The sequence below is a fragment of the Mytilus galloprovincialis genome, chromosome 9, assembly GCF_965363235.1.
Source record: "Mytilus galloprovincialis chromosome 9, xbMytGall1.hap1.1, whole genome shotgun sequence".
In the NCBI taxonomy this organism is placed as follows: Eukaryota; Metazoa; Mollusca; class Bivalvia; order Mytilida; family Mytilidae; genus Mytilus; species Mytilus galloprovincialis.
Genome location: NC_134846.1, coordinates 33746199 through 33773876, shown reverse-complemented (window position 1 = coordinate 33773876; position 27678 = coordinate 33746199). Strand labels below are relative to the sequence as shown.

Sequence of the window (27678 nt, the reverse complement as noted above, 5' to 3'; positions counted from 1 at the left end):
TGTATACATATAAATGTATATCTTATGTTTTATCTATATTGTTATGTCGAATGACAGAATATAGCATTTCCTTTTGATGTTGAATGACATAAAACATGAAGGCATTGTGAGGGATTTTTACTTTCATCTTTCAACATGACTTTACAAGAATATGTATGTAAAAGTACATTTGATTTACTGTGGATTCATTATTATTCATTGGATACCAATTTTCGTGGATTTCGTGGCAACATGCAGGTGAACAACGAAATTAAGTGTTCAACCAATACCAAATTTTCCATAGGCTTGTATGCATGTTTCAGCAAAACCACGAAATTAAGTATCCACGAACATGTAAGTTTTCCTCAAACCACGAAAATTGATACCCACGAAAATAAATGAATCTACAGTTACATACTCTTTGCTGGATCTTGTTAAATTAAAGAAAATTAGATTTTTAACCAGTTTTTTGTGACAAAAATGTCGGTTATTGATTTGGGGATGTACGGCGGGCAGGCGGGCTGTCGAGTGGGCGGGCGGGCGGCAATTAAATGTTGTCCGTGCATTATATCATGAACCGTTCAACCAAAGCTTTTAAAATTTTAATATGTTGTTACTGATGACAAAATGAAGGTCAAGTTCAATAATGGCGATTTTGACTTTTACCGTTCAGGAGTTATGGTTCTTGAAAGATTGAAAAATGGCGTTTCCAGTTGTGTCCGTGCATTTACGCATGAACTGTTCTACCAAAGCTTCCCAAATTTTAATATGTTGTTACTGATGACAAAATGGAGGTCAAGTTCAATAATGACGATTTTGACTTTTACGGTTCAGGAGTTATGGTTCTTGAAAGATTGAAAAATGGAGTTTCCAGTCGTGTCTGTGCATTTACACATGAACTGTTCTACCAAAGCTTCCCAAATTTTAACATATTGTTACTGATGACAAAATGGAGGTCAAGTTCAATAATGACGATTTTGACTATTACCGTTCAGGAGTTATGGTTCTTGAAAGATTAAAAAATGGTGTTTCCAGTCGTGTCCGTGCATTTTCTCATAAACCATTCAACCAAAGCTTTGGAAATTTTTATATGTTGTTACTGATGACAAAATAGAGGTCAAGTTCAATAATGACGATTTTGACTTTTACCGTTCAGGAGTTATGGTTCTTGAAAGATCGTAAAATGGTGTTTCCATTCACGTTGTTGCATTTACTAATGAACCATTCAATCTAAGCTTTTCCAATTTTAATATGTTGATACTGACTACAAAATGGAGGTCAAATTTGATATTGACGATTTTCACTTTCAGCATTCATCAGTTATGGTTCTTGTGATATTGCCAGGACACAAATAAATGTTAATAAATCCGGTTTGCTGTCGTTGTGACAGCTTCTTGTTAGAATTTAATACTGTAAATTCAGAAATTCATGGCAGGGTTTTACTTATACTTTTGAGTATCAAAATGATAAGAACTCACATTCTGATATCTAGTACATATATATCTGTATGAAGATCTACCTGAAATTAATCTCACATTTTTGTTCAAATATACTAAAATCAAAAATTGCAATAATAGAATTGATGCAGTAATTTCTGAATTTACAGTAATTAAAAATTAAAAGCATATGAATTGAAACAAATAGTTTTATGTGCCTGTCCCAAGCCAGGAACATTGTCAGTAGTTTTATCTTAATGTTTTTGTCATTTAGGGAATTTTGTGTTGATGACAGATCTTTGATTGTCTGGTGTGTTCACAATTTTTCTAGACTTAATAGGATTCAGTTTCAGTCCATTGTTGAAGATTTTTTGATGTCTAGAATGGTTTTCATGGTCTTGTGGTACCCTGCTTGCAGCTTAGTGTTAGAGATTGTGGAGGTTGATCACCTCCTCAGTCAAGCATGAGATTTAAAAATTATCTTTTGATGCATCTCTACTCAGTCAGGATTCTACTTTGTCAAAATTATCTCCCCATTACGCCAGTTCATTTACACAATCGTAGAAATGAAAGCCATTGTAGGGATGACGCGCTACCAATTTTGCTCTTGGAAACCGATAAATTTATCCACATATTGCACCGTTATGAATCTTATGTCAGTTGTATTTTAAAAGACAAATGTATCAACTAGCTAATGAGCATCAGTTAATGGTTCATCTTATCTGCATTGATTCAACTTAAAACTATTGTCTGATTGGTTGTCAGGTGGAATTTTCGAAAATTCATAAACATTTAAAAAAATTCTTATTAAATATTTCGTGGAAGGGCAGACTAGATTTTTTTTAGTGATTGAAGACTATAAATCCTAGTTATCACACACAAAAAGTTATAATTTTTCAAAGATATGCATTTTCATCATCCAACTTGAAAGACTGTCGTAAAGTACTTTCAGTAAAAAAATAGCTATTCGAACACACCTACTCTGTTTTTGTGATTCATTAGATAGGTATTTCACTTGACCCATATATTTCATCTTTTAGTACTGTGATTTTTTTTATGTTATAAAGTCAACTTGTAGCTTTGATATATAAAAATGATAGAATCTGAAGCGAGACAATGTATGAAATATTCTTGCTTTGTACGATATCAAGACAAAATATTAAACTCAAACACGCCCTAACATAAAAAGGTGCATTTGATTTTCTCTTTTCAATACTATTGTTACCCATTTTTTGGAATTTTTTCTTGAGTCACACAATTGAATGGCAGTGAGTGAGACACGAAAATTACTGAACTAATAGATTGATATGTTTTCCGTCCGTGGTAATTTTTTTTTTAAATCGGAGGTTATGCATTTTCTACATCCAACTTGAAAGATACCCATATAGTCGACTGGATATTTAATTGTTCTGCTAAACTATTGAAAACGTAGGCAAACGGTGTTTTTAAAATAAAACACCTCGTAATTGAGAAGAAATTTGTAATTTTGTTTGTTTCTATTAACTTTTAAATTTTTTGTCACAGTATAGTAAACATTACAGTACACATTTATCGCCTTCTCTAACAAAGATCTTTGATTCTTTTGTTCTATTTCAACCGGGTTTCCGACTGTACTAAGCATGCTCAGTATTCAGGCAATCTCCAATGCAGAGATCATATCCGTTCCTTTCAATACTTCATAACACTACACTCAATATAAATTAATTCATATTAAGTGCAGTATTTCGGAGCATGTATAGAACAGATATAAACCCTACGTCAGGAGTAAGAACAATAACCAGTCAGCTTGGTGTGAAAAAAAATGTGCCTGTGTAGGGGGACAAAATATCTTCCTGTACACTGTTACTGTGTGAATGAGCACATTAAAAATCTGTCTTTGTGTGTTGGTCTAGTACAAATCAGAGTTCAAATTCATATCACATAAACATGTTCCTGTTTTGAATAAACTTCATACTGGACATTTTACAGCCAATCAAAATCTCATTGTTTTCTTTACATTGGGTTGCTGTCTGATTGAGGTATACCCCATATCTCTTTCTATTCATATTGATATATGATGTACTTTTAACTGTTTTTGTACATAACCAATACGTTTATGATCTGTGTTGGGAGTAAATATTGCACCTGATAAACTAGGATATGAAATGTATTCAAAAACATTTTTATTGTACACAAAACATTAATTTAATCAGAAATAGCATGAAATGTAGCGTTCCATAGATAACTGTATGTCCCATGATCTCTAAAATAATTGGGGGTTTTTCCATAGAAAATGTGGTATGATTGCCAAGAGACCAAAATGACACAAAAAATAACAACTATAGGTCGCCGTACGGCCTTTAACAATGTCAATGAGCAAAGCTCATACAGCATAGTCAGCTTATAAGTTAGTACTTTTCCAGTTATCAATCCTTTGGAATCTATGAATCATGACTCTATTATTAAGTAAATCTCTTGTAACCCTACCTTTTACTTCTCACTCTCCTAAAAAACCACAAATTAGAAATAACCCATGAGGTATATAAGGTTAATTTTTTAATTGTAGAAAGGGAGACAATTCAGTTATAATACTTTGGTTTTTAACAAAAATTGTTACTTTATTTCAGTTCATTCGTTGTAAAGTGCTTCAAGCCTTTCTCAGCCCAGATAGATACAGTTGGAGTTTACAGCAAGTTATATGTAGAAACCAGCAACTATCATAAAGATTTAGCTGTCCAGGTTCAAAAGTATGTATACATTCAGAAGTCAGTATGGTGAGGTCAATATTATGTTCCTAGTTCTCGATTTTATCTTTATCATATAGAAACAAATATAAAAGATAACCTTTCAAAAACATAATTCCATAAGTTTTACTAGATCACATTAAAAATTGATGTGTTTTGAACATTTTTATGTCCCCACAATAGTGGAGGGGCATTATGTTTTTACCCTTATCTGTCTGTTGTCTGTTTGTCTTGGTTCTCTTACTTTAGTTTTGCCTCAGCCAAATGTTATAAAAATTATGTACATTGCTAATTACCACAACAACACAGATCCAGTTTGAACTTTTGTGGTGTCCCTTTTATTGTTCTAAAGTTATGTCCCTTTAAAAATGGAAAAATGCTGAATTCATTGTTTTGGTTCTGTAAATTAAGTTTGCCTAAACCGAATGATATGAAACTTATACACAATACTTATTTCCACAAGTACAAATTTGGGTACCATAGTTTTTACCAATCTTCAGTTATGTCCCTTTATAACTTTATATGATAAGTGGGGGAATCATCTGTCAGCTATTTATTAGCTCACCTGACCTGAAAGGTCAAGTGAGCTTTTCTCATCACTTGGCGTCCGTCGTCCGGCGTCCTGCGTCCGGCGTCCGTAAACTTTTACAAAAATCTTCTCCTCTGAAACTATTGTGCCAAATTTAACAAAACTTGGCCACAATCATCCTTGGGGTATCAGTTTAAAAAATGTGTCCGATGACCTGGACATCAAACCAAGATGGCCACCATGGCTAAAAATAGAACACAGGGGTAAAATGTATATTTTGGCTTATATCTTTGAAACCAAAGCATTTAGAGCAAATCTGACATGGGGGTAAAATTGTTTATCAGGTCAAGATCTATCTGCCCTGAAATTTTCAGACGAATCGGACAACCCGTTTTGGGTTGCTGCCCTAAAATTGGTAATTTTAAGGAAATTTTGCAGTTTTTGGTAATTATCTTGAATACTATTTATAGATAGAGATAAACTGTAAACAGCAATAATGTTCAGCAAAGTCAACATGACCGAAATTGTCAGAGAACCCCTTAAGGAGTTATTGTCCTTTATAGTCAATATTGAACAACTTTTCGTCAATTTTGTAACTTGTACAAAAATCTTCTTTTCTAAAACTATGGGCCAAATGAGCTATATACTTTTCGTCCCTTGTCCGTCATCCATCATTGTCCATCGTCGTCCATCATCGTTAACTTTTACAAAAATCTTCTCCTCTGAAACTGCTTTGCCAAATTAAACCAAACTTGGCCACAATCTCTGAAACCAAAGCATTTAGAGGAAAATTAATCTAACATGGGGTAAAATTGTTTATTAGGTCAAGATTTATCTGCCCTGAAATTTGAGATGAATCAGAGTACCCTTTGTTGAGTTGCTGCCCATGAATTGGTAATTTTAAGGAAATTTTGCCGTTTTTGGTTATTATCTTGAATATGTATGCTAACTGTTCGAGGTTGCATGCAATTTAATCAGAATTTGAATATTTCCGTAAGTGTATATGAAATATGATGGAAAATTATATTCGTTAAACATTCTTTGATTTAATTTTATGCCCCATTTTTGGTTATATGTTTTCTGGTCTGTGCGTCCGTCCATCCATTCGTTCGTTTGTCTGTCTGTCCCGCTTTAGGTTAAAGTGTTTGGTCAGTGCAGTTTTTGATGAAGTTGGAGTCCAATCATCTTGAAAATTAATAAATGTGTTCCCTATGATATGATCTTTCAAATTTTAATGCCAAATTAGAAATTTTATCCCATTTTCACGGTCCACTGAACATAGAAAAGGATAGTGTGGATGTGGCATCCGTGTACTTGGGACACATTCTTGTTAATGATGTAAAAATTTAGAATTTCACTTTTCCTATGTTAAACTTAGGGATGTCATTTAAAGTATTGAAATTGAAATATTTATATTAAGATGTCTTAGTGCAAAGTACTATACACCAAAATAGAGTGTAAATGTACACATTGGATAAGTTATGTGTGTTTTATGGCATTTATTCCATTTACAAGGAAGTGTCAAAAGATTTCAATAACAAATTCAATTTCAGAAGAATTGATTTTTCTAAAATAAAACAAAACTTAATGAAACAAAAACATTTTTAAATTGACAATTGACAGTTAATTAGTTTTGCTGTTTCTTTGAATTTTACTTCCTCAATAAAAATCCAACATTTAAGTATTTATTGCTATATTTGTCATTTCATTTTCTTTTTATAGCCGAGAGAAGAAATTGAACACAGGAATTAATCCTATGACTCAGAGAAAGATTAAACTTCAGGAAAGACAGCTTAAGGTAAAATGAATGTTAAAAGAATGAAAAAAAAAAAAGAAAACAGTTTATAATTTTTTTCAGAATGAGAGCTTTTCTGGATTTATCTACATGATGAAAGTTCAGAGACAATATTTGGAAGCCAAAGATGTGTATGAAATCGAAATGATTGAAGAGTTTACGACGAAAAGGACACAAAAAGAAATCTGTGTCGAATGTCTTTTCTGCTTGTATATATCTGGCCGTCCATTTAGAGCTTATGTCATTACTTGGAGTCCGTCTGTTGTCTGTTTTCCTTCTGTTAGCTGTCACATTTTAATTTTTTCTTCCAGATTACTGAAAAATTGTTTGGATGATTTTTGTAAGCACATTAAGGTTTTTTATAAAACTCCGCAGTTGGTTCCATGAAAAGCCTGAAAAACCTGACCACATGACACATTTATTTGTTCTGATTGGTGAATTTTCAAGTTTCTTCTTTTCTGAACTGTAAAGCCTAATCTTTTGAAGTTTTATGAGATATATGAGATATTTCTGCAAAACATATCTCAGAATTTTTGACTATCAGCAATCTTTCTCTGAAATCATATGAAAATTCTGAAATATACTTCCAGTTATAGTTTATGGATGCTTTCCATGAAAAATGTTTTATTAAATTTCAATCAAGGAAAAAAACCCATTGTCAACAGGGGCAACTATTCATTTTGCTTGATGAAATTTAATTTCTATTCTGATGGAACTATTGGTAAAAGTCAGTGATGGATCCAGAATTGTTCATAAGTAGGGGCCCACTGACTACCTTAAAGGGAGCTGCTCCGGTCATGCTTCAGTGAATCCCTATATAATCAACCAAATTTATCCCAGAAAACAGGGGGGGGGGGGGGGTCACAGGTCCCCTGGCCTCCCTCTAAATCTGCCTCCGAAATCTTCAATCATTTCCACTTCACATGAGTTGTGTTAGGTGATGTTTTTCAAAGAATAGTTGGTCGTACATGTACAAAATGATTCATTAGGTCGCATCATAAATACTTAGCAACAGTGATGCTGCATGCTTAGTTTCTCCTGAGCCTTTGTTGTGTAAGGTGACACTTTTCAAAGATTTAATACTAGAAAATGTAAAAGATTATTCATTAGGTTGCATAGTTAGCAACTGTGATGCTGCATGCTAAATCTCTCCTGAGCCTTAGGGAAAATAATAAGAAATTTTGCTAGTGTTAACTAGGTTTGCCTGTCATAATTTACTGTATGTTGGAATTTAACATGAGAGAGAGACTCGACGTTGTTAAGGTATATATATATATATAACATCTTCATGCCCTATATGTCATGTACTGCAGTACACCGCTAGATTAAAACTGACGTGGAAAGGTAACACACGGCCAGCGAAAGCTCTATTTTTAGAGCCCAGGTGGTCGTGTGGTCTAGCGGGACGGCTGCAGTGCAGGCAATTTGGTGTCACGATATCACAGTAGCATGGGTTCGAATCCCGGCGAGGGAAGAACCAAAAATTTACCACACGACCACCTGGGCTCTCAAAAAAAGAGCTTTCGCTGGCCGTGTGTTACCTTTCCTCGTCAGTTTTAATCTAGCGGCGTACTACAGTACATGATATATAAGGCATGAATATGTTATTGTTACAGATCAGCTAAATTATCTATAGTAAAGGATCCTACAAATTAACGTGATATACAGAAAATAATTATATTTATAAGTACGTCTGAGTCAGTGACAACTCTACAACAGATGTATCTATCGGATCGCCATCAATGATGGTGATACATGGCTGTGTACATAATGTATATACAACTCATCGAAACATCAACCCAACAATGTTAGATCAGTAAATTTGCTTTTGCAAATTTTTGGTTCTTCTATATATATATATATATACATGTATATGCAATCATTGGTTTGATTGAAGTTTTCAATTTAGACTCGTTTATATTTTTTCGTTTGGGCTTGCATCATATTTTCCCTCCGGTTTATATGATCCGTTCATCCTATATTGACTCTTAAAATTCAAGAGTCTATCTAAAAATGAGGGTACTTTTTAAATGGCCTTCCAAATACCATTTTGATCCCTAACATCACTGAAGAGACATTTATTGTCGAAATCCGGATCTGGTGTACTAAAAAAATATTGACACCATATGTTTGTGGCATAACATCGTGGCCACAAGTTAATTTTTTCCGTTTAGTATTTTTATATTAAGATCTATTTTGTTACATCTTGTGATCAATTTTATTAGGCAGTCAGCAGGGTTAAAGAACATCAGTTGTTTGACCTGTTAGTCAAATGCGTTTTGTTTAAATATACTTTTTCACTTTTTTGGTCTTTTGGAAAATGTTGTTTGTGCTGTTTTTAGACCCTGCTACAACGAAATTTGTTTGACATGCCCACGTATAAAAATTGCGGTTTTTATCCAAGGCAATCATAGGTTTGAACGTAGTTTTCAATTTAGACTCGTTTATATATATGCTGCTGGTTTGGATCAAATTTTTGTAATGTCAAATATATCAATGGTGTAAAATTTTCCTATAAAGTATATGGACTTTTATAGCTGACTATGTGGTATGGGCTGTAAAATTTTCCTATAAAGTATATGGACTTTTATAGCTGACTATGTGGTATGGGCTTTGCTCATAGTTGGAGGCCATACAGTGACCTATAGTTGTTAATATCTGTTTCATGCTGTCTTTTGTGGAGAGTTGTCTCATTGGCAATCATACCACATTTTTTTTTAGCTCACCTGGCCTGAAGGGCCAAGTGAGCTTTTCTCATCACTTGCGTCCGTCCTCAGTCTTCATCGTTTACATTTTGAAATTCTTCTAGAGAACCACTGAATGGAATGAAACCAAACATGGCATAAATGTTCCTTATGAGGTGTTGACCACGTGTTGTTACTTTGTAGCCTATCCATCATCCAAGACGGCCGCCAGCGGGGGACTTATTTAACATTAGGACCCTATGGGAAATGCATACAAATGACTTCTTTTTGAGAACCACCAAATAGAATGAAACCAAACATAGCATGAATGTTCCTTATGAGATGCTGACCAAGTGTTGTTACTTTGTAGCCAATCCATCATCCCAGATAGCCGCCTGCAGGGGACTTAGTTTAACATAGGACCCTTTGGGAAATGCATACAAATGACTTCTTTTAGAGAACCACTGAATGGAATGAAACCAAACATGGCATGTATGTTCCTTATGAGATGCTGACCAAGTGTTGATACTTTGTAGCTGATCCGTCATGCAAGATGGCTGCCAGCTGGGGACTTAGATTAACATAGGACCCTATGGGAAATGCATACAAATAGCTTCTTTTAGAGAACCACTGAATGGAATAAAACCAAACAAAGTTTGAATGTTGCTTATGAGGTGCTGACCAAGTGATGTTACTTTGTAGCCGATCCATCATCCAATATGGCCACCAGATGGGAACTAAGTTTAACATAGGATCCTATGGGAAATGCATACAAATGACTTCTTTTAGAGAACCACTCAATGGAATGAAACCAAACATAGCATGAATGTTCCTTATGAGGTGCTGACCAAGTGATTTTACTTTGTAGCCGATCCATCATCCAATATGGCCACCAGCGGGGAACTTAGTTTAACATAGGATCCTATGGGAAATGCATACAAATGACTTCTTTTAGAGAACCACTGAATGGAATGAAATCAAACATAGCATGAATGTTCCTTATGAGGTGCTGACTAAGTGATGTTACTTTGTAGCCGATCCATCATCCAATATGGCTGCCAGCGTGGGACTTAGTTTAACATAGACCCTAATGGGAAATGCATACAAGTGACTTCTTTTAGAGAACCACTGATTGGAATGAAACCAAACAAAGTATGAATGTTCCTTATGAGGTGCTGACCAAGTGATGTTACTTTGTAGCCGATCCATCATCCAATATGGCAGCAATGGGGAACTTAGTTTAACATAGGACCCTATAAGAAATGCATACAAATGACTTTTTTTAGAGAACCACTGAATGGAAAGAAACCAAACAAAGTATGAATGTTCCTTATGAGGTGCTGACCAAGTGTTGTTACTTTGTAGCCAATCCAACATCCAAGATGGCTGCCAGTTGGGTGACTTTGATTATCATAGGACCCTATGGGATTTGCATACAAAAGTTTTCTTCTAGAGAACCACTAAATTGAATAAAATCAAACATAGCATAAATATTCATTTCCTAATTAGGTGGTGGCCAAGTGTTGTTACTTTATAGCCAAATTTTATCTGTTTTTATATGATTTCAAAAACCCAAGTAGAGTCAGGTGAGCGATACAGGCTCTTGAGAGCCTCTAGTTTATATTGTATTGATTTTCCCAAACAACAATATATGAATGGGGTTGGTTTTTAAATCCCATCCAAATGTTTGTAATCTAGTTTGCATGTTGAGATTATAAACCAGTAATGTTTAAAACAAAAATACAATTATCAAGGATTAAATATATTTAATACTTGTAATAAAATAATAAATCACCAAAAATATTGAATATAACAGATCACACTTAACACCAACTCTCAACTCTCCAAATAATAGATGTACAACCATAGACAACACACCTTGTCTAAAAACTTAACTTAGAAATGACACAAACCATTATCGGGTTCTTTGTGAAGTCAAATTTCCATATTTGCTTATTTAAGGGGAGACAAATGTGATTAAACAAATAGTAAAGTTCAAAATGAAGGAAACATAAATTGTCTCCCTTTGATTACTTTAACATTGTTTTGCATAGATTTGTAGAATCCTCTGAAATCATTGCATTTAAAAATTCTATCAGTGAATATTTAATTTTATACAGGGCATTTTATTTAGATTTATAAAGTCATACATGGTGTTATTTTTGAAGTTATTATATTTTCAGTTGACTATTCTCCATGCAGCCAAGATGCTTCAAGATTTTTATCCAAAGAAGATTTTCACAAGAAAGGCATTGTTTTCTGAAGAAGACTTCTGGGAAGATGAACAACTTAAGTTCAGAGACTGGAGAGGTATAAGTAATTTTAATTTCAAGCTTTTTTCATCACTCAATGTATTCTGTCATTTTCCATCCCTTATAAACTTGATAGCCAAAACAATCAAGGGTCAGCTGGATCTGGAATTTTTATGCCCCACCTACATTCTTCTGTCCGTCCGTTCATCCCACTCCAGGTTAAAGTTTTCGGTCAAGGTTGCACCATTTTTAGCTCACTTGCGTCCGTCGTCCGTTAACTTTTACAAAAATCTTCTCCTTTGAAACTACAGGGCCAAATTTAACCAAACTTGGCCACAATCATCCTTAGGGTATCTAGTTTAAAAAATGTGTCTGATGACCTGGCCATCAAACCAAGATGGCCACCATGGCTGAAAATAGAACACAGGGGTAAAATGTATATTTTGGCTTATATCTTTAAAACCAAAGCATTTAGAGCAAATCTGATGTGTCAAATTGTTGATCAGGTCAAGATCTATCTGCCCTGAAATTTTCAGACGAATCGGACAACCTGTTGTTGGGTAGCTGCTCCTGAATTGGTAATTTTAAGGAAATTTTGCAGGTTTTGGTTATTATCTTGAATACTATTATAGATAGAGATAAACTGTAAACAGCAATAATGTTCAGCAAAATAAGACCTACAAATAAGTCAACATGACCAAAATTGTCAGTCAACCCCTTAAGTAGTTATTGCCCTTTATAGTCAATTTTAACAATCTTTTCATTTTTTGTAACTTGTACAAAAATCTTCTTCTCTGAAACTACTGGGCCAAATTTAAACTAACTTAGCCAAAATCACAATTGTGATATATAGTTTAAAAAATGTGTCCGATGACCTCGCCTACCAAACAAAATGGCTGACATGGCTAAAATTAGAACATAGTGGTAAAATGCAGTTTTTGCTTTATATCTTTGAAACTAAGACATTTAGGGCAAATCTGTCCAGATTTAAATGTCCATCAAAATAAGATCTATCCCCTCACAAATTTTCAGATGAATCCTACAACCCGTTGTTTGGTTGCTGCCTTGAAATTGGTAATTTTAAGGAAATTTTGCAGTTTTTGTTTATTATCTTGAGTACTATTATAGATAGAGATGAACTGTAAACAGCAATAATGTTCAGCAAAGTCAACATGACCGAAATTGTCAGAGAACCCCTTAAGGAGTTATTGTCCTTTATAGTCAATATTGAACAACTTTTCATCATTTTTGTAACTTGTACAAAAATCTTCTTTTCTAAAACTATGGGCCAAATTTAACAAAACTTGGCCACAATCATTACTAGGGTATCTGTTTTAAAAAAGTGTCAATTGACCCCGCCTACCAACCAAAATGGCCGACATCAGTAAATACAGTAACAGGTGAGCGACACAGGCTCTTGAGAGCCTCTAGTTATATTTCATTTAAGAAATAATTCATTGAAACCATAGATTGTTGGAAATTTACACATGGCCTGGGGCGTGATATTCGAATTTTATCCTGAGCAATTCTAAAAGGGCAAATTCGGTCATTAAAAAACTGAAGCTAGGGTGGGTATGCTGTGTGTGTGGCTGTTCTTTTTAATCCCTGTTGGATAAAGTTCAAATATTTTTATAAATATGTAGCTTGCTTAGCTTATTTCGTGAATAACTGCTAGAATTTTTTTTTTTTTAGTTCTTTAAATTCTCAAATCCAACATTTGCCATTTTTAATTTACATATTTTCTCATAAGCTTCTGTCAAATCCAAAGTTGACATTTTGTAACTAAGGAGCTGCCATGCTGACTTGCTGAAATGAGTAAATATGCGAATAATGCAATAGAATAGAAAATAAAACAAAACCTATTAACCTGAAAAATCAGTTTTAATACAATATCATACGAATTCCGATGGTTCACGTAACAGAAAACAATCAACTTTAGCGGTTTCATTTGTATGACGTCATGTTTTGAAATGACTTAAATGCGCCAAAAAGATTAAAAGACTTTCGAGCTCTTGTGCATTACTTCTTTTTATTATGCATACGAATTAGAATAAAAGTTATTTTGTCTTTTTTTAATTGCATTTTTTAAAACAATAAAATCGGCAAAAGGTCTGCAAATAGGTTCCAATACATGTATATTTACCTGGGTAGTATATTGTAACAGCCATTATGTGTATATCTCTGAGTCTGTGCTAAGTATATTTTATCGAGAATTTTATCACAGTGTTGTTTACAAAGCTAAAGAAGCACGTCATATTAGAATTTTGTATCAAGTATATGATCAAGTTCATTTATGGAAAAATATAGCGAAATCCTATATTACCAAAAAAGTATGATTTATATCCGCGAGCCCCCTTAAGGTTGCACTTTGTAAATACAGCTGTTTCTCAAAACACGCCTCTTTTGGGGAGTAATTGAATATTCATAGAAAAATAATTTTGTTTACATACTGGTTCCCAGTTATGCTCTCTGTGTTCCATATCGCAGAGACAGAAATTGGGAATGTTACCAGTAAATAAACACGTGCATATTGTTTACATTGAAATCTGTGGTAACCTTTCATTCGAGGTAGGGGTAGTTAAGAAAATTAGTGTTAGTTTAAACTCTGAGAAGTTCAGGGCATATAAACGTTGAAAATATGCCGCACAGCCCTATATTTTGACCTTTGAAAAAAATTGTGGTGCATATGAACTTTCAATTCTAGGATAAGATTTTTTTCAAAACTTCATAGTAAAAGTGGTACAGTTTTAGCCGTAAAAGGAGTTCCTATGGGAAATTGCATTGTCAATATTTACAGAAATGCAACCTTAAGTTATTGGGATGGAACTCAGGATTATCAAACTATAATGGGAAGGCACTTTAATTACAGGAAAAGGATTATGAATCAAAAACAAGTGCAAAATTGCAATAAAGAAACCCAATCTCAATGAAATGATCAAAATTATTTCTGTAAATAGATTAAAAAAAATACCCAATTATGGGATTTTTGTTTGCCGAAACTTTGAAAAACTGCAAACAGCAAAATGATCAGAAACCAAAACAAGCATTTAAACACATATCAACCGTATCTCTCACATTCAAACTTATACCAAATATAATCACCAAGTAATATAAGGACATTTAATATTGAAATAACTGAATAGACAGTAACCTAACCACACAATAAAAACAAACATCAACACATTTGTCTTCTTTACTTCTCACATTCAAACTTCACACCAAATGTCAGCTCTTAGGAATATAAGGATATTTGATGTTGACATTTTAAATTAGACAATAACCCACACCACAACAAAAACATACATCTTCACACTTGTGTATATTTCCTATCACATTTAAGTTTCACACATTTTATACCATTACAAAGGAATATAAGAATATGTGTTGTTGACATTAAGAGACAGTAACCCAACAGCACAACAAAAACAAACATTTACACACATGTCAACATTATCTCTAACATTCAAATTTCACACCAAAATTCTCTGCTAAGGAATATAAGAAAAAATGATGTTGACATTAAACATGTCATTAACACAAGAACAAAACAAAAACATACAGCTTCACACTTGCCTATAGCTATATTTCCTCTCACATTCAAACTTCACACCAAATACCATAACAAAGTAATACAAGGATATGTATTGTTGACATTCATAAGACAGTAACCCAACTGTTAATTAAAAACAAAGATCTTCACACTTGCCTATATTTTCTCTCACATTCAAACTTCACACCAAATACCATAACAAAAGAATACAAGGATATGTGTTGTTAACATTAATAAGACAGTAATCCAACTGTAAAATAAAAACATAAATCTTCACACTTATTTCCTCTCACATTTATACTTCACACCAAATATCACAACTTAGAACAGCAGCCCAGCAACACACCAAAAATACATTTACACACTTGTCTACATTTTATTAACTGGATTTTTGTGTAAAAAATGTCGGTTATTGATTTGGGATGTACGGCGGGCGGTCGGGTGGGCGGCAACCAAATGTTGTCCCTGCATTTACTCATGAAGCGTTCAACCAAACCTTTTAAAATTTTAATATGTTGTTACTGACAACAAAATGGAGGTCAAGTTCAATAATGACAATTTTGACTTTTACCGTTCAGGAGTTACGGTTCTTGAAAATTTTAAAAATGTCGTGTCCGTGCATTTACTCATGAACCGTTCAACCAAACCTTTTAAAATTTAAATATGTTGTTACTGACAACAAAATGGAGGTCATGTTCAATAATGACGATTTTGACTTTTACTGTTCAGGAGTTACGGTTCTTGAAAATTTAAAAAATGTCGTGTCCGTGCATTTACTCATGAACACGTCAACGAAACTTTTTAAAATTTTAATATGTTGTTACTGACAACAAAATGGAGGTCAAGTTCAATAATGACGATTTTGACTTTTACCGTTCTGGAGTTACGGTTCTTGAAAATTTTAAAAATGTCGTGTCCGTGCATTTACTCATGAACCGTTCAACCAAACCTTTTAAAATTTTAATATGTTGTTACTGACAACAAAATGGAGGTAAAGTTCAATAATGACTATTTTGACTTTACCGTTCAGGAGTTACGGTTCTTGAAAGTTTTAGATATTTTCAAAATCCAAGGTAGGTGGACTTAGTAATTTTTTCTTACTTTATGCATTAAGGGCACACAGTTTGTCCTGCTAGAGGGTCATTTTCTATCTAGTTTATATGTTGATAACATGGAAGTCAAGTTTGATATTGATAATCATAAATTTTACCTATTAGGAGTTTTGGTCCTTGTAATATTGATAAATGCCAGAACACAAATAAATGTTAAAGAATCCAGTTTACTGTCACTTTGACAGCTCTTGTCTGATATTCAAACACTAAATAATTCAACTAAAGACTACCAGGATATTTGATGTTTACATTAGTTAGACAGAAGCCCATCAACACAACAAAAAACATACATCTACAGCTTTCTACACACATGTGTTCGTTTACACTGACATTAAAACTTTACTTCAAATAACACAACTATGGAATATAAGGAGATGTTATGCAAACGGTGATTAGAGATAAATCCAACAACTAAAAAAACACACATCTACACACACATGTCTGCATTACTTCTCTAATTTGAACTTCACACCAAATAATATTCATATAAAGGAATATAAGGATATTTAATGTCAACGTTAATTTGACAGAAAACCATCTCCAAAACAAAAACATGCATCTTCACACTTGCTTACATTTCCTCTCACATGCAATTTTCACACCAAATATCACCAGTTAGGAATATAAGGATATTTGATGTTGACATTTTAAAATTAGAGTGTAACCCAGCAACAAAATAAAAACAAGTATCTACACACATTACCTAATACTAATTCAAACTTCACACCAAGTATCACTGATAAGGAGTATAAGGATATGTGATGCTGATATCAATAAGACTGTAACCCAACAAGACAACAAAAACAAAGATCTTCCCACATGTCTACATGATAACTATCAAAGTCCTTCTTCACAATAATAATATTACCACTGTTTTTAGATGTGTTACTTACATAGAAAAACAATATTCATGTGATATCTCAGTAAATATGTTATTCACATGACAAATTAAATTTGGCCAAGTATGTGCCATACCAATCACAAATAAAACCTGAAGACTCATTATGTTTAAAGCAGATATACTTTGGATTCACCAGTTCATCCTCCTCACTTATCAGTACTTTACTATCATGGCCATCTTTTGATATTACTATTATTCTTTGAGAATTAAAGTCTATTACAATAATGTTTCCATAAGCATCTATACAAAGTCCTTCTGGTCCCATTAAATCCTGTTTATACTCCCAGATCTGTTTACCTGATTCATCAACACAGTATACTGCTTTACCTTGATAGTCTCTATAGATTACTCTTTTGTTACAGTAAACAAGATTATACAGGAATGATTCACTCTGAACTTTTATTGACTTCAGAGTATCTCCTTCTAAGTCTATAATACGGATTTCAACATTATACAAACCTACAACCAGAGAATTATTTGAAAATGATAAACCATAGCATGCTTTTTCTAATTTGATAACTTTGGTAACCGTTTCATTCTCCATATTGAAGATCTTAATGGCTGTTTCTTTAGGATAAGTTATGGCAATAGTGTCCTCATTGATCTGTGTCACACTGAAGGCTTCACCAGGTATAGGTAACTGTTTCTGAAGTTTGCCATCAGAACTAAGTAGGTTAACTTTACCATCCCATTCCACTACTATAACTCTACCATCAATAAGACAAATCATGTCTCTAATAATCTTCTTCACATTGATCTCTATCTTTGTCTCAATATTCATTGTCATGTTGTTTATGTTGGATTGTTCTTGTGATTTTACTTGTGCTTTCCTCCTCAAACTTGTTTCTCTATTCAAGTTAATTTCTGTCTTATCAACTATTACTTCGCCTAAAGATTCCAATGAAACTAATTTGCTTAGTATGTTTTCCATCTCATCATTTTGCTTCATTTTGATGTCAACTTCTTTGGTCCTCTCATCATCTTCTAGATCTTCAATATAACGTTGACATTGATGTACTTGTTGTTCAATCTTATGTACACCTAGAAAAGATTGCAGTTTTGAAGTATTTGTTGTTACTGTTTGTAAATGTTCTTTCACTTCCTTCAAGTTTTTCCTTTTCCCTTCAATTTCTGAGATGAAATCAGTTGCTTTTGATTTTTCTTGATTCCAGATGATATCAGTTTCTTGACATAACTTCTCCTCAAGGTGGTCTAAATGTTTGTTCATTTCCTTTCTAATCTCATTAATTGATTTCTTTACGCCTCTGCAATGATTTTCTCCTGTTTTAATGTTTTTTGATTTACTGGTCACTAATTGGTCAAGAATAGATAAGAAATGATTTATGTCTTTCTCTACAATCACTTTAGATTTTTCAATTTTGGTTTTCTCCACTACGCTGGCTAAACTTGTTATTCCAGGACATTTTGAATGACTAGTGGAAATACATACATCACAGGATGGCATTAAATGATTGGGACAGTACAAGTGGAGCGGTTGCTTATGTTTGTCACACTCCATTTTGATCCCTCGGTCGGAAGGTTAATAATCACTTTTGATATCGATATCACATGATCTTTCCGTTTTGTTCTAATATCTTAAAAACTGTAATAGAAGATAAGAAACTTCATCAGCAAGACAAGATCTGCAAATAAGGCAGCATAACTAAATTCCGTTTGATTTCTATAAATCTTCAAAAATTTTAGGCCATCTATAGATAAAATCTGAAACCCTCATAAATCACATGTATATGGCACCCTGCCTGGTTCTTACAAAGAGCTGTACTTTTAAAAATTCTTAAAAATTCATTTTTACTAATAAATATTTTTTTTTCTTTATTTGTGTTATTGTATGATGTATACGAACTCTGACTATGAATATCATAATTTTGAACCAATAATCAAAAAAGTTACTCATTGACTCTCTGTGTTACTTACTATTTTTTTTTTTAATATAAAATACTCAATGGAGTAAGTATGAGTATAATGTAAAAATAGACACAAAAACACAGATCCGAACAGTTGAGGGGTAACTTAGTATTTTCTAATGTGAAGTGCCAAAAAGAAAGAAGTATTATGTTTTGATACTAATATCACAGCTATTTCTATGTCAAATATTTAGTTTTTTAGGCTAATTAAAAAAAAAACAATGAAATTTTAAGGTCAATTCTAACCCTTTTTTACAAGTTTTGTGCTCAAACACTTTTTTTTGTACAGTATGTGACTTTAATAATATAACCATAATGCAGGATTGAGGTTTACATTTTTATGAAGAAAGGCCAACCACAAAAATGCTTTGCCTTTAAAGAGTGATATGATATAAACACTCTATTTGTCTTAAAAATCTCTTGAGTCTCTTAAGAAATTCTCACACATCAATTAATTCAAAGAAGGGATAATTTGTTAGCTATTATCAATATTCCCAAAGAAATTATTTACTGCAGTATTAGGACATGGGGTATAATTGCAAAATGGGGCAATTTATAATTCAACAGGGACAAAATGACTTGGATAAAGCAGTTATATGTCACTTGAAACATAAATATATAAACTGCTTTTTATGAATAGAATATTTTGTTGCATAGTCATACAGTATGATGCATTGTGGCATACATATATTTATATATTTGATGTAAACGTATATATTAAAGTGAAGATATATTAATAAAAAAATACAATTAATTGATCAATTTAAAACACTTAATGTTACCTTGATGATAATTTGACTTTCAATAATCAATAACTTTCTAATTTTACCTCTTGTTTTGAGTCAATACCACTTCATCTGTTAACATTTGATTTTTACTTTCATTTTGTGTCTCTTTTTCGTCAATGTCGTCCTACCAGGAAGTTAATTGAGACATGTTTATACCTGATCTAGGTAACTAGCAAACATTTTAAAGGCTGATTTTATCTGCGTGAAAATGATATACTGATAATCTATGAACCTTTAAATTTTTATTTAAAGAACATTGTTCAAGTAATCTATTTTTTCCGATTTTAATTGAAAAAAAAATTATTAGAAAGACAAGATCTACAAACAAGAATGTGGACAATCATCAATAGCAAAACCTTTTTACTGAGTTCACCCCTATAATACATAGCGAGAAACTGCATGAATACAAGATCAACAACAAGAGATTTTAGTCATGATTTAAACTTGTGCATAATTTTTTGAACTATTTAGAAGAGTAATTATTTCACTAAGTGCTATTTAAAATCAGATGCTCCACAGGGCGCAGCTTTATACGACCGCAGAGTTCGAACCCTGAACATTGGGGCAAGTATGGACACAACACTCAATTTTGGACCCTTTAGACCTCAATGTGAACCAATTTGATAACCGGGCCCAAACATCAAAAATCTAAATACATGGTTAGATTAAGCATATATCAAAGAACCCCATAGATACAATTTTTGTTGAAATCAAACAAAGTTAAATTTTGGACCCCAATTTGGACCAACTTGAAAACTGGGCCTATAATCAAAAATCTAAATACATGTTTACATTCAGCATATCAAAATACCCCAAGGATTAAATTTTTGTTGATATCAAACAAAGTTTAATTTTGGACCACAATTTGGACCAACTTGAAAACTGGGCCCATAATCAAAAATCTAAGTACATGTTTATATTCAGCATATCAAAGAACCCCAAGGATTCAATTTTTGTTGAAATCAAACAAAGTTTAATTTTGGACCCCAATTTGGACCAACTTGAAAACTGGGCCTATAATCAAAAATCTAAATACATGTTTACATTCAGCATATCAAAATACCCCAAGGATTCAATTTTTGTTGATATCAAACAAAGTTTTATTTTGGACCAAAATTTGGACCAACTTGAAAACTGGGCCCATAATCAAAAATCTAAGTACATGTTAAGATTCAGCACATCAAAGAACCCCAAGGATTCATTTTTTGTTAAAATCAAACTTAGTTTAATTTTGGACCCTTTGGCCCTTAATGTAGACCAATTTGAAAACTGGACCAAAAATTAAAAATCTACATACACAGTTTGATTCGGCATATCAAAGAACCCCAATTATTCAATTTTTTATGAAATCAAACAAAGTTTAATTTTGGACCCTTTGGGCCCCTTATTCCTAAACTGTTGGGACCAAAACTCCCAAGATCAATCCCAACCTTCCTTTTATGGTCATAAACCTTGTGTTTAAATTTCATTGATTTCTATTTACTTAAACTAAAGTTATGGTGCAAAAACCAAGAAAAATGCTTATTTGGGCCCCTTAACTGTTGGGACCTCAACTCCTAAAATCAATCCCAACCTTCCTTTTGTGGTCATAAACCTTGTGTTTAAATTTCATTGATTTCTATTTACTTATACTAAAGTTATTGTGCAAAAACCAAAAATAATGCTTATTTGGGCCCTTTTTTTGGCCCCCTAATTCATAAACTGTTGGGACCAATACTCCCAAAATCAATCCCAACCTTCCTGTTGTGGTCATAAACCTTGTGTCAAAATTTCATAGAATTCTATTTACTTAAAACTAAAGTCATAGTGCGAAAACCAAGAAAATGCTTATTTGGGCCCTTTTTGGCCCCTTATTCCTAAACTGTTGGGTCCAAAACTCCCCAAATCAATCCCAACCTTCCTTTTGTGGTCATAAACCTTGTGTCTAAATTTCATAGATTTCTATTCACTAATACTTAAGTTATAGTGCCAACGTGATACCAAGATACGACCAAAAAGTTTTCAATTTTTGCGGTTGTATAAAAATTGACATTTGATTTGAAAAGCATGTCAATAATTTGACTGTTGATAAAATTTGCTGATAACATTTCTCAAGTTTTGTTATTACGAATATACTCTAGAGTTATTTAAAAAAAAAAGATTAAAAATCTACAGAAACAGATGTCTTAATGGCCATTTTTATCATTTAATATTAATATTAAATAAATTTTATACTTCCAAAAATAATTACTTACATTAATCATGTGTTTAATGGGAGGTAACTCTAATTAATTTATCAGAATATTTTAGACAACGCTTGTGATTATTTACAAATATATTACTTTGTTTCACATAAAGGATAGATAGAGGTAACATAACCTTTTTCTGTCACAATGTTCTCAGATTACATTTCTTTTATTTTACGTAATCAATTCTACTATGTGATGAGCAATTTGAAAATGCACACTAGAAATTATGAGACAATGAATATACATGAAAAACCATTAAGATCTGTAGTTTGTTTTACATGAAACATATCTGCTGTCCAGACGTTTAAAAGCCATATTCCCCTTTTGAGTAAGGTTAATCACATTTGATACAAGAAAAAACATTTGAGGTGTTTCCATGTGGAATAAGATGAATAATATGCATAGTTCATTTCCTATTGAAAAATCTAGCAGTATATTTTTTTTTTTATTACTGTGGACAAACATGAAGGTCTTATCTTTACCTTTCTATATTAACTTCCACACTATTGTTTGTTTTACAATTTGTAACAAAATGTAATTTTGGAAATAATGCAACACTTAAGGATATAATTTGATGCTGAAATGTAATAGTACATGTCATTTAAAGTTCTTTAGGGGAACACCTAGCTATTGATAGGATGCTTCTTAGTTTCAATATTTAGTTTTTAACCAGATTTTTTGTGACAAAAACAAATGAAAAATGTCGGTTATTGATTTGGGGAGTTATCCTGTTCTTGAAAGATTGAAAAATGGAGTTTCCAGTCGTGTCTGTGCATTTGCGCATGAACTGTTCTACCTAAGCTTCCCAAATTTTTAGCTCACATGGCCCGAAGGGCCAAGTGAGCTTATGCCATCAATTGGCGTCCGTCGTCTGTCGTCGTCTGTCGTCGTCCGTCGTCGTCTGTCGTCGTAAACTATTTCAAGAATCTTCTCCTCTGAAACTACTAGGCCAAATACTTCCAAACTTTAACTGAATATTCCTTAGGGTATCTAGTTTATAAATTGTATCCAAAGTTTTGATCTATCAACAAACATGGTTGCCATTGCTAAAAATAAAACATAGGGGTCAAATGCAGTTTTTGGCTTATAACTCAAAAACCGAAGCATTTAGAGCAAATCTGACATGGGGGTAAATTGATAATCAGGTCAAGATCTATCTGCCCTGAAATTTTCAGATGAATCGACAACCCGTTGTTGGGTTGCTGCCCCTGAATTGGAAATTTTAAGGAAATTTTGCTGTTTTTGGTTATTATCATGAATATTATTATAGGTAGAGATAAACTGTAAACAGCAAAAATGTTCAGCAAAGTAAGACCTAAAAATAAGTCAACATGACTGAAATGGTCAGTTGACACCTTTAGGAGTTATTGCCCTTTATAGTCAATTTTTAACCATTTTTCATAAATCTTAGTTATCTTTTACTAAAATCTTCTCCTCTGAAACTACTGGGCCAAATTGAACTAAACTTGGCCACAACCATCATTGGGGTATCTAGTTTAAAAATTGTGTCCGGTGACCTGGCCAACCAACCAAAATGGCCGCCGTTACTTAAAATAGAACATAGGTCAAATGCAGTTTTTTGTTTGTATCTCAAAAACGAAAGCATTTAAAGCAAATCTGACATGGGGGTAGAAATGTTCATTAGGTCAAGATCTATCTGCCCTGAAATTTTCAGATGAATCTGACAATCCGTTGCTGGGTTGCTGCCCCTGAATTGGAAATTTTAAGGAAATTTTGCTGTTTTTGGTTATTATCATGAATATTATTATAGGTAGAGATAAACTGTAAACAGCAAAAATGTTCAGCAAAGTAAGACCTAAAAATAAGTCAACATGACTGAAATGGTCAGTTGACCCCTTTAGGAGTTATTGCCCTTTATAGTCAATTTTTAACCATTTTTCATAAATCTTAGTTATCTTTTACTAAAATCGTCTCCTCTGAAACTAATGGGCCAAATTGAACTAAACTTGGCCACAACCATCATTGGGGTATCTAGTTTGAAAATTGTGTCCGGTGACCTGGCCAACCAAATGGCCGCCGTTACTTAAAATAGAACATAGGGGTCAAATGCAGTTTTTGGTTTGTATCTCAAAAACCAAAGCATTTAAAGCAAATCTGACATGGGGTAGAAATGTTCATTAGGTCAAGATCTATCTGCCCTGAAATTTTCAGATGAATCTGACAATCCGTTGTTGGGTTGCTGCCCCTGAATTGGAAATTTTAAGGAAATTTTGCTGTTTTTGGTTATTATCATGAATATTATTATAGGTAGAGATAAACTGTAAACAGCAAAAATGTTCAGCAAAGTAAGACCTAAAAATAAGTCAACATGACTGCAATGGTCAGTTGACCCTTTTAGGAGTTATTGCCCTTTATAGTAAATTTTTAACCATTTTTCATAAATCTTAGTTATCTTTTACAAAAATCTTCTCCTCTGAAACTACTTGGCCAAATTGAACTAAACTTGGCCACAACCATCATTGGGGTATCTAGTTTGAAAATTGTGTCCGGTGACCTGGCCAACCAACCAAAATGGCCACTGTTACTCAAAATAGAACATAGGGGTCAAATGCAGTTTTTGGCTTATATCTCAAAAACTAAAGCATTTAAAACAAATCTGACATGGGGTAAACATGTTCATTAGGTCAAGATCTATCAGCCCTGAAATTTGCAGATGAATCAAACAACCCATTGTTGGGTTGCTGCCACTTAATTGGTAATTTTAAGGAAATTTTGCAGTTTTTGGTCATTATCCTGAATATTATTATAGATAAAGATAAACTGTTAACAGAAAAAAAAGATCAGCAAAGTAAGATCTACAAATAAGTTAATATATGAGAAAAATTGTTAATTGACCCCTTAAGGGGTTATTGTCCTTTAATGAAAATTTTTCACAATTTGTTCATCATATTTGCTAACTTTAAAAAATCTTCTCCTCTAAAACCACTCAACCAAATTCAACCAAACTTCATTTGAATGATCAGTAGGATGTATAAAATAAAGTTTGTGTTTTATTTTCTATTTCGTCAAAAAACATGGCCGAAGGCATTGTTTACCAGGTGAGCGATTCAGGCTCTTGAGAGCCTCTTGTAATATGTTGTTACTGATGACAAAATAGAGGTCTAGTTTAATAATGACCATTTTGACTTTTACCTTTCAGGAGTTATGGTACTTGAAAGATTGTGAAATGGCGTTTCCATTCACGTTGTTGCATTTACTCATGAACCATTCAATCTAAGCTTTTCAAATTTTAAGATTGTGATACTGATGACAAAATGGAGGTCAAATTTGATATTGATGATTTTCACTTTCACCATTCATCAGTAATGGTTCTTGTGATATTGCCAGGACACAAATAAATATTAATAAATCCGGTTTGCTGTCGTTGTGACAGCCTCTTGTTAACAAATTTCATTTAGAAAATAAATATGTTTCATTTGTGTTTTTCTTGTTTTGTTTATTGAAAATTCAATATTTTTCAGGACTAGCTTGTAAAAAGTTAAAAGACTTATTTTCTGATGGATTTCTGATACCATTGGAGGGAACTGATACACACTTCCAGTTAGAAGTAAGTTTTAATATTGATGACATGGAGGAAAGAATTTTCATGGTGCCTGCAATATGATGAATATTTAGGATTGCCCTTAATCTAATGTTTCCTATCATAAAACTTTGGACAACAAAATATGTACTCTAAACAACAAATCCAGTATCTTGGTTGTATGTCTTCTTAGGCCGAGTACTCAAAAAGTCTTGACCCAAAGGACGTCCCTTTTTTTTGAGTCATTGTAGTAGCTTTAGTATTAAACTTGCAAATTAACAGATCTTACTTTCTACTATTAAAACTGTTTATTAAAAGAAAAGTGATTATTCTAAACAATCTATATTTCATCCTTAATTGCATAGCATAATATGTTATCTTTTAAATATAGGTTGAATAATGATTTATCAGGGATGCAGACTAGCATGAGCCTAGTTGCCAAATTCCTTATAAGTCTAGGATAATGAATAGTATCATTTGTATAAAGCCAGAGGCAACTTCAAAAAAACAAATTCTTGTTCTGTGTACAAATCTGTATCTTTTTCAGGTACAGCATTTACACCTAGGAAGATATGTGGAAATGGTGAAGACTGGGGATTTCCACGATGACTTAGACATTGTTACTGAAGTCCATTCAACTTCAGGTAAAACTTTTCACCATAGTCCTTATATTCAATTTATAACAAGTAACAAGACAGTAATGCAGAAATGTTTGAATATTTATGGGACAATTTCCTCAACACTAAAACTGTTTGAGAATAATGATGAACTTTAAGATTATTCATGAATTTAAAGATTTATATATTGAGCATGATATAAAAAATTAAAAAAGTTTAAACTGTAGTAGATATTAAGTTGAAAACTTCCCAGTCACCATATTTGCAGCAGATATATGTAATCAGTTATTTTCAGGATTAAATAATCTAAGATACCTTGGGAGTCAACAAGGGAGATCAAGATCTAGTCATTTGGGATAGAATAATTTACAATACTCCTTCACCCCAAAATATATAAATTACTTCTATTTGAACATTTGAAAGATATACTTTTTAGTTTAAACAAATTTATTTATAGTGGTTTGGGAAACAAGTTATTGAAACTTATATTAATCCCTATACTTTTTAGTTTAAACAAATTTATTTATAGTGGTTTGGGAAACAAGTTATTGAAACTTATATTAATCCCTCTCCACTTTGCAGGTGCAAGGGCTGCCTTGTAGCGGCATTAGCCTGCTCTCTTTCAAAATCGACAAGGGTGTCTTTTACGTGCAAGAGATATGGCTCTCTCTTAACACGGGTCAGCCATTCATCATCCCCTTCTGACGGACTATCATCGTTTCCTCAAGACCATACTCGCAAATGATGTCAAGGGAGAGTAAAAATACAGTCCATGAAATTTTCATCCTGGAACGGGAAGGAATATACTTTTTGCTTCTATCTTGTCAAAAGTCTTACATACAACATAAGTTTATTTTTCTGATTTAAGGTGATGTAGCTGTCAAAAGACCGTCTGCTGATTTAGATATCTTCAACCCAAGTCGTGTGATCCATGCTACAGCAGCATTTGCTACCAGGAGGTAAAATATCATCTTTATTGATATAAATGATTGGTTGGATGTGAGCAAAGGATCCGTGTTTTCTTATAATGTTTAAACTTTTACAAATTGTGATTTGGATAAAGAGTTGTCTCATTGTCACTCACACCATATGTTATTTAAACTAATAGAAAATCTGATTTATGATAAACATCATTTTTAATGATAGAATTTCATCAGGTTATCTTGTTTCTGAAAGTAAATGAGTGAACTTTATACATCTACCGTAATAGCAAATTGAAAATATGCAGTGCTTGACCGGAGAATGCCTATTAAACTTTTGATGTCATACAACAATAATTTTTGTTGAGCCTGCAACTTTTGTTGCAGAAAGCTCGACATAAGGATTGTGATCCGGCGGCGGCGGCTATGGCGGCTACGCGGGGCGGTGTTAGCTCACTTCTTAAAAGCTTTATATTTTAGAAGGTGGAAGACCTGGATGCTTCATACTTTGTATATAGATGCCTCATGTTACGAAGTTTCCGTCAGTCAAATGTCCAATGTCCTTGACCTCATTTTCATGGTTCAGTGACCACTTGAAAAAAAAGTTCAGATTTTTTGTAATGTTGAATTCTCTCTTATTAGAAGTAATAGGATAACTATATTTGGTATGTTCATACCTTGCAAGGTCCTCATGCCCG

The 27678-nt window shown here is 33.0% G+C and overlaps 2 protein-coding genes across 5 annotated transcripts in view; one reads left to right on the top strand and one right to left on the bottom strand.

Moving 5' to 3' along the window:
- LOC143044850 (uncharacterized) overlaps window positions 1-27678 on the top strand; it is a 105488-nt gene that overhangs the window by 68051 nt on the left and 9759 nt on the right. For all 3 annotated transcript variants that reach the window (XM_076217042.1, XM_076217041.1, XM_076217040.1), the window contains exons 26-31: window positions 4022-4141; window positions 6390-6465; window positions 11330-11456; window positions 25385-25470; window positions 25991-26087; window positions 26929-27019. In XM_076217042.1, coding sequence (XP_076073157.1) covers window positions 4022-4141; window positions 6390-6465; window positions 11330-11456; window positions 25385-25470; window positions 25991-26087; window positions 26929-27019 — 597 coding nt within the window. The remainder of the gene's footprint in view (window positions 1-4021; window positions 4142-6389; window positions 6466-11329; window positions 11457-25384; window positions 25471-25990; window positions 26088-26928; window positions 27020-27678) is intronic.
- Window positions 13261-19849, bottom strand: LOC143044852 (uncharacterized). 2 transcript variants are annotated; one of them, XM_076217043.1, is made up of 2 exons: window positions 19716-19849; window positions 13261-18564 (listed from the first exon to the last, which is right to left on the bottom strand). In XM_076217043.1, the coding sequence occupies exon 2, from the start codon at window positions 18478-18480 to the stop codon at window positions 16993-16995; it is 1488 nt and encodes a 495-aa protein (XP_076073158.1). In that variant the 5' UTR covers window positions 18481-18564; window positions 19716-19849; the 3' UTR covers window positions 13261-16992. The 2 variants fall into 2 exon arrangements, with proteins under 2 accessions (XP_076073158.1, XP_076073159.1); XM_076217044.1 differs by lacking the exon at window positions 19716-19849 and adding an exon at window positions 19669-19686.

What these genes read in the sequence shown, in the direction of transcription:
- LOC143044852 (XM_076217043.1), bottom strand. Translation starts at nt 18,480, where the DNA reads ATGGAGTGTGACAAACATAAGCAACCGCTCCACTTGTACTGTCCCAAT.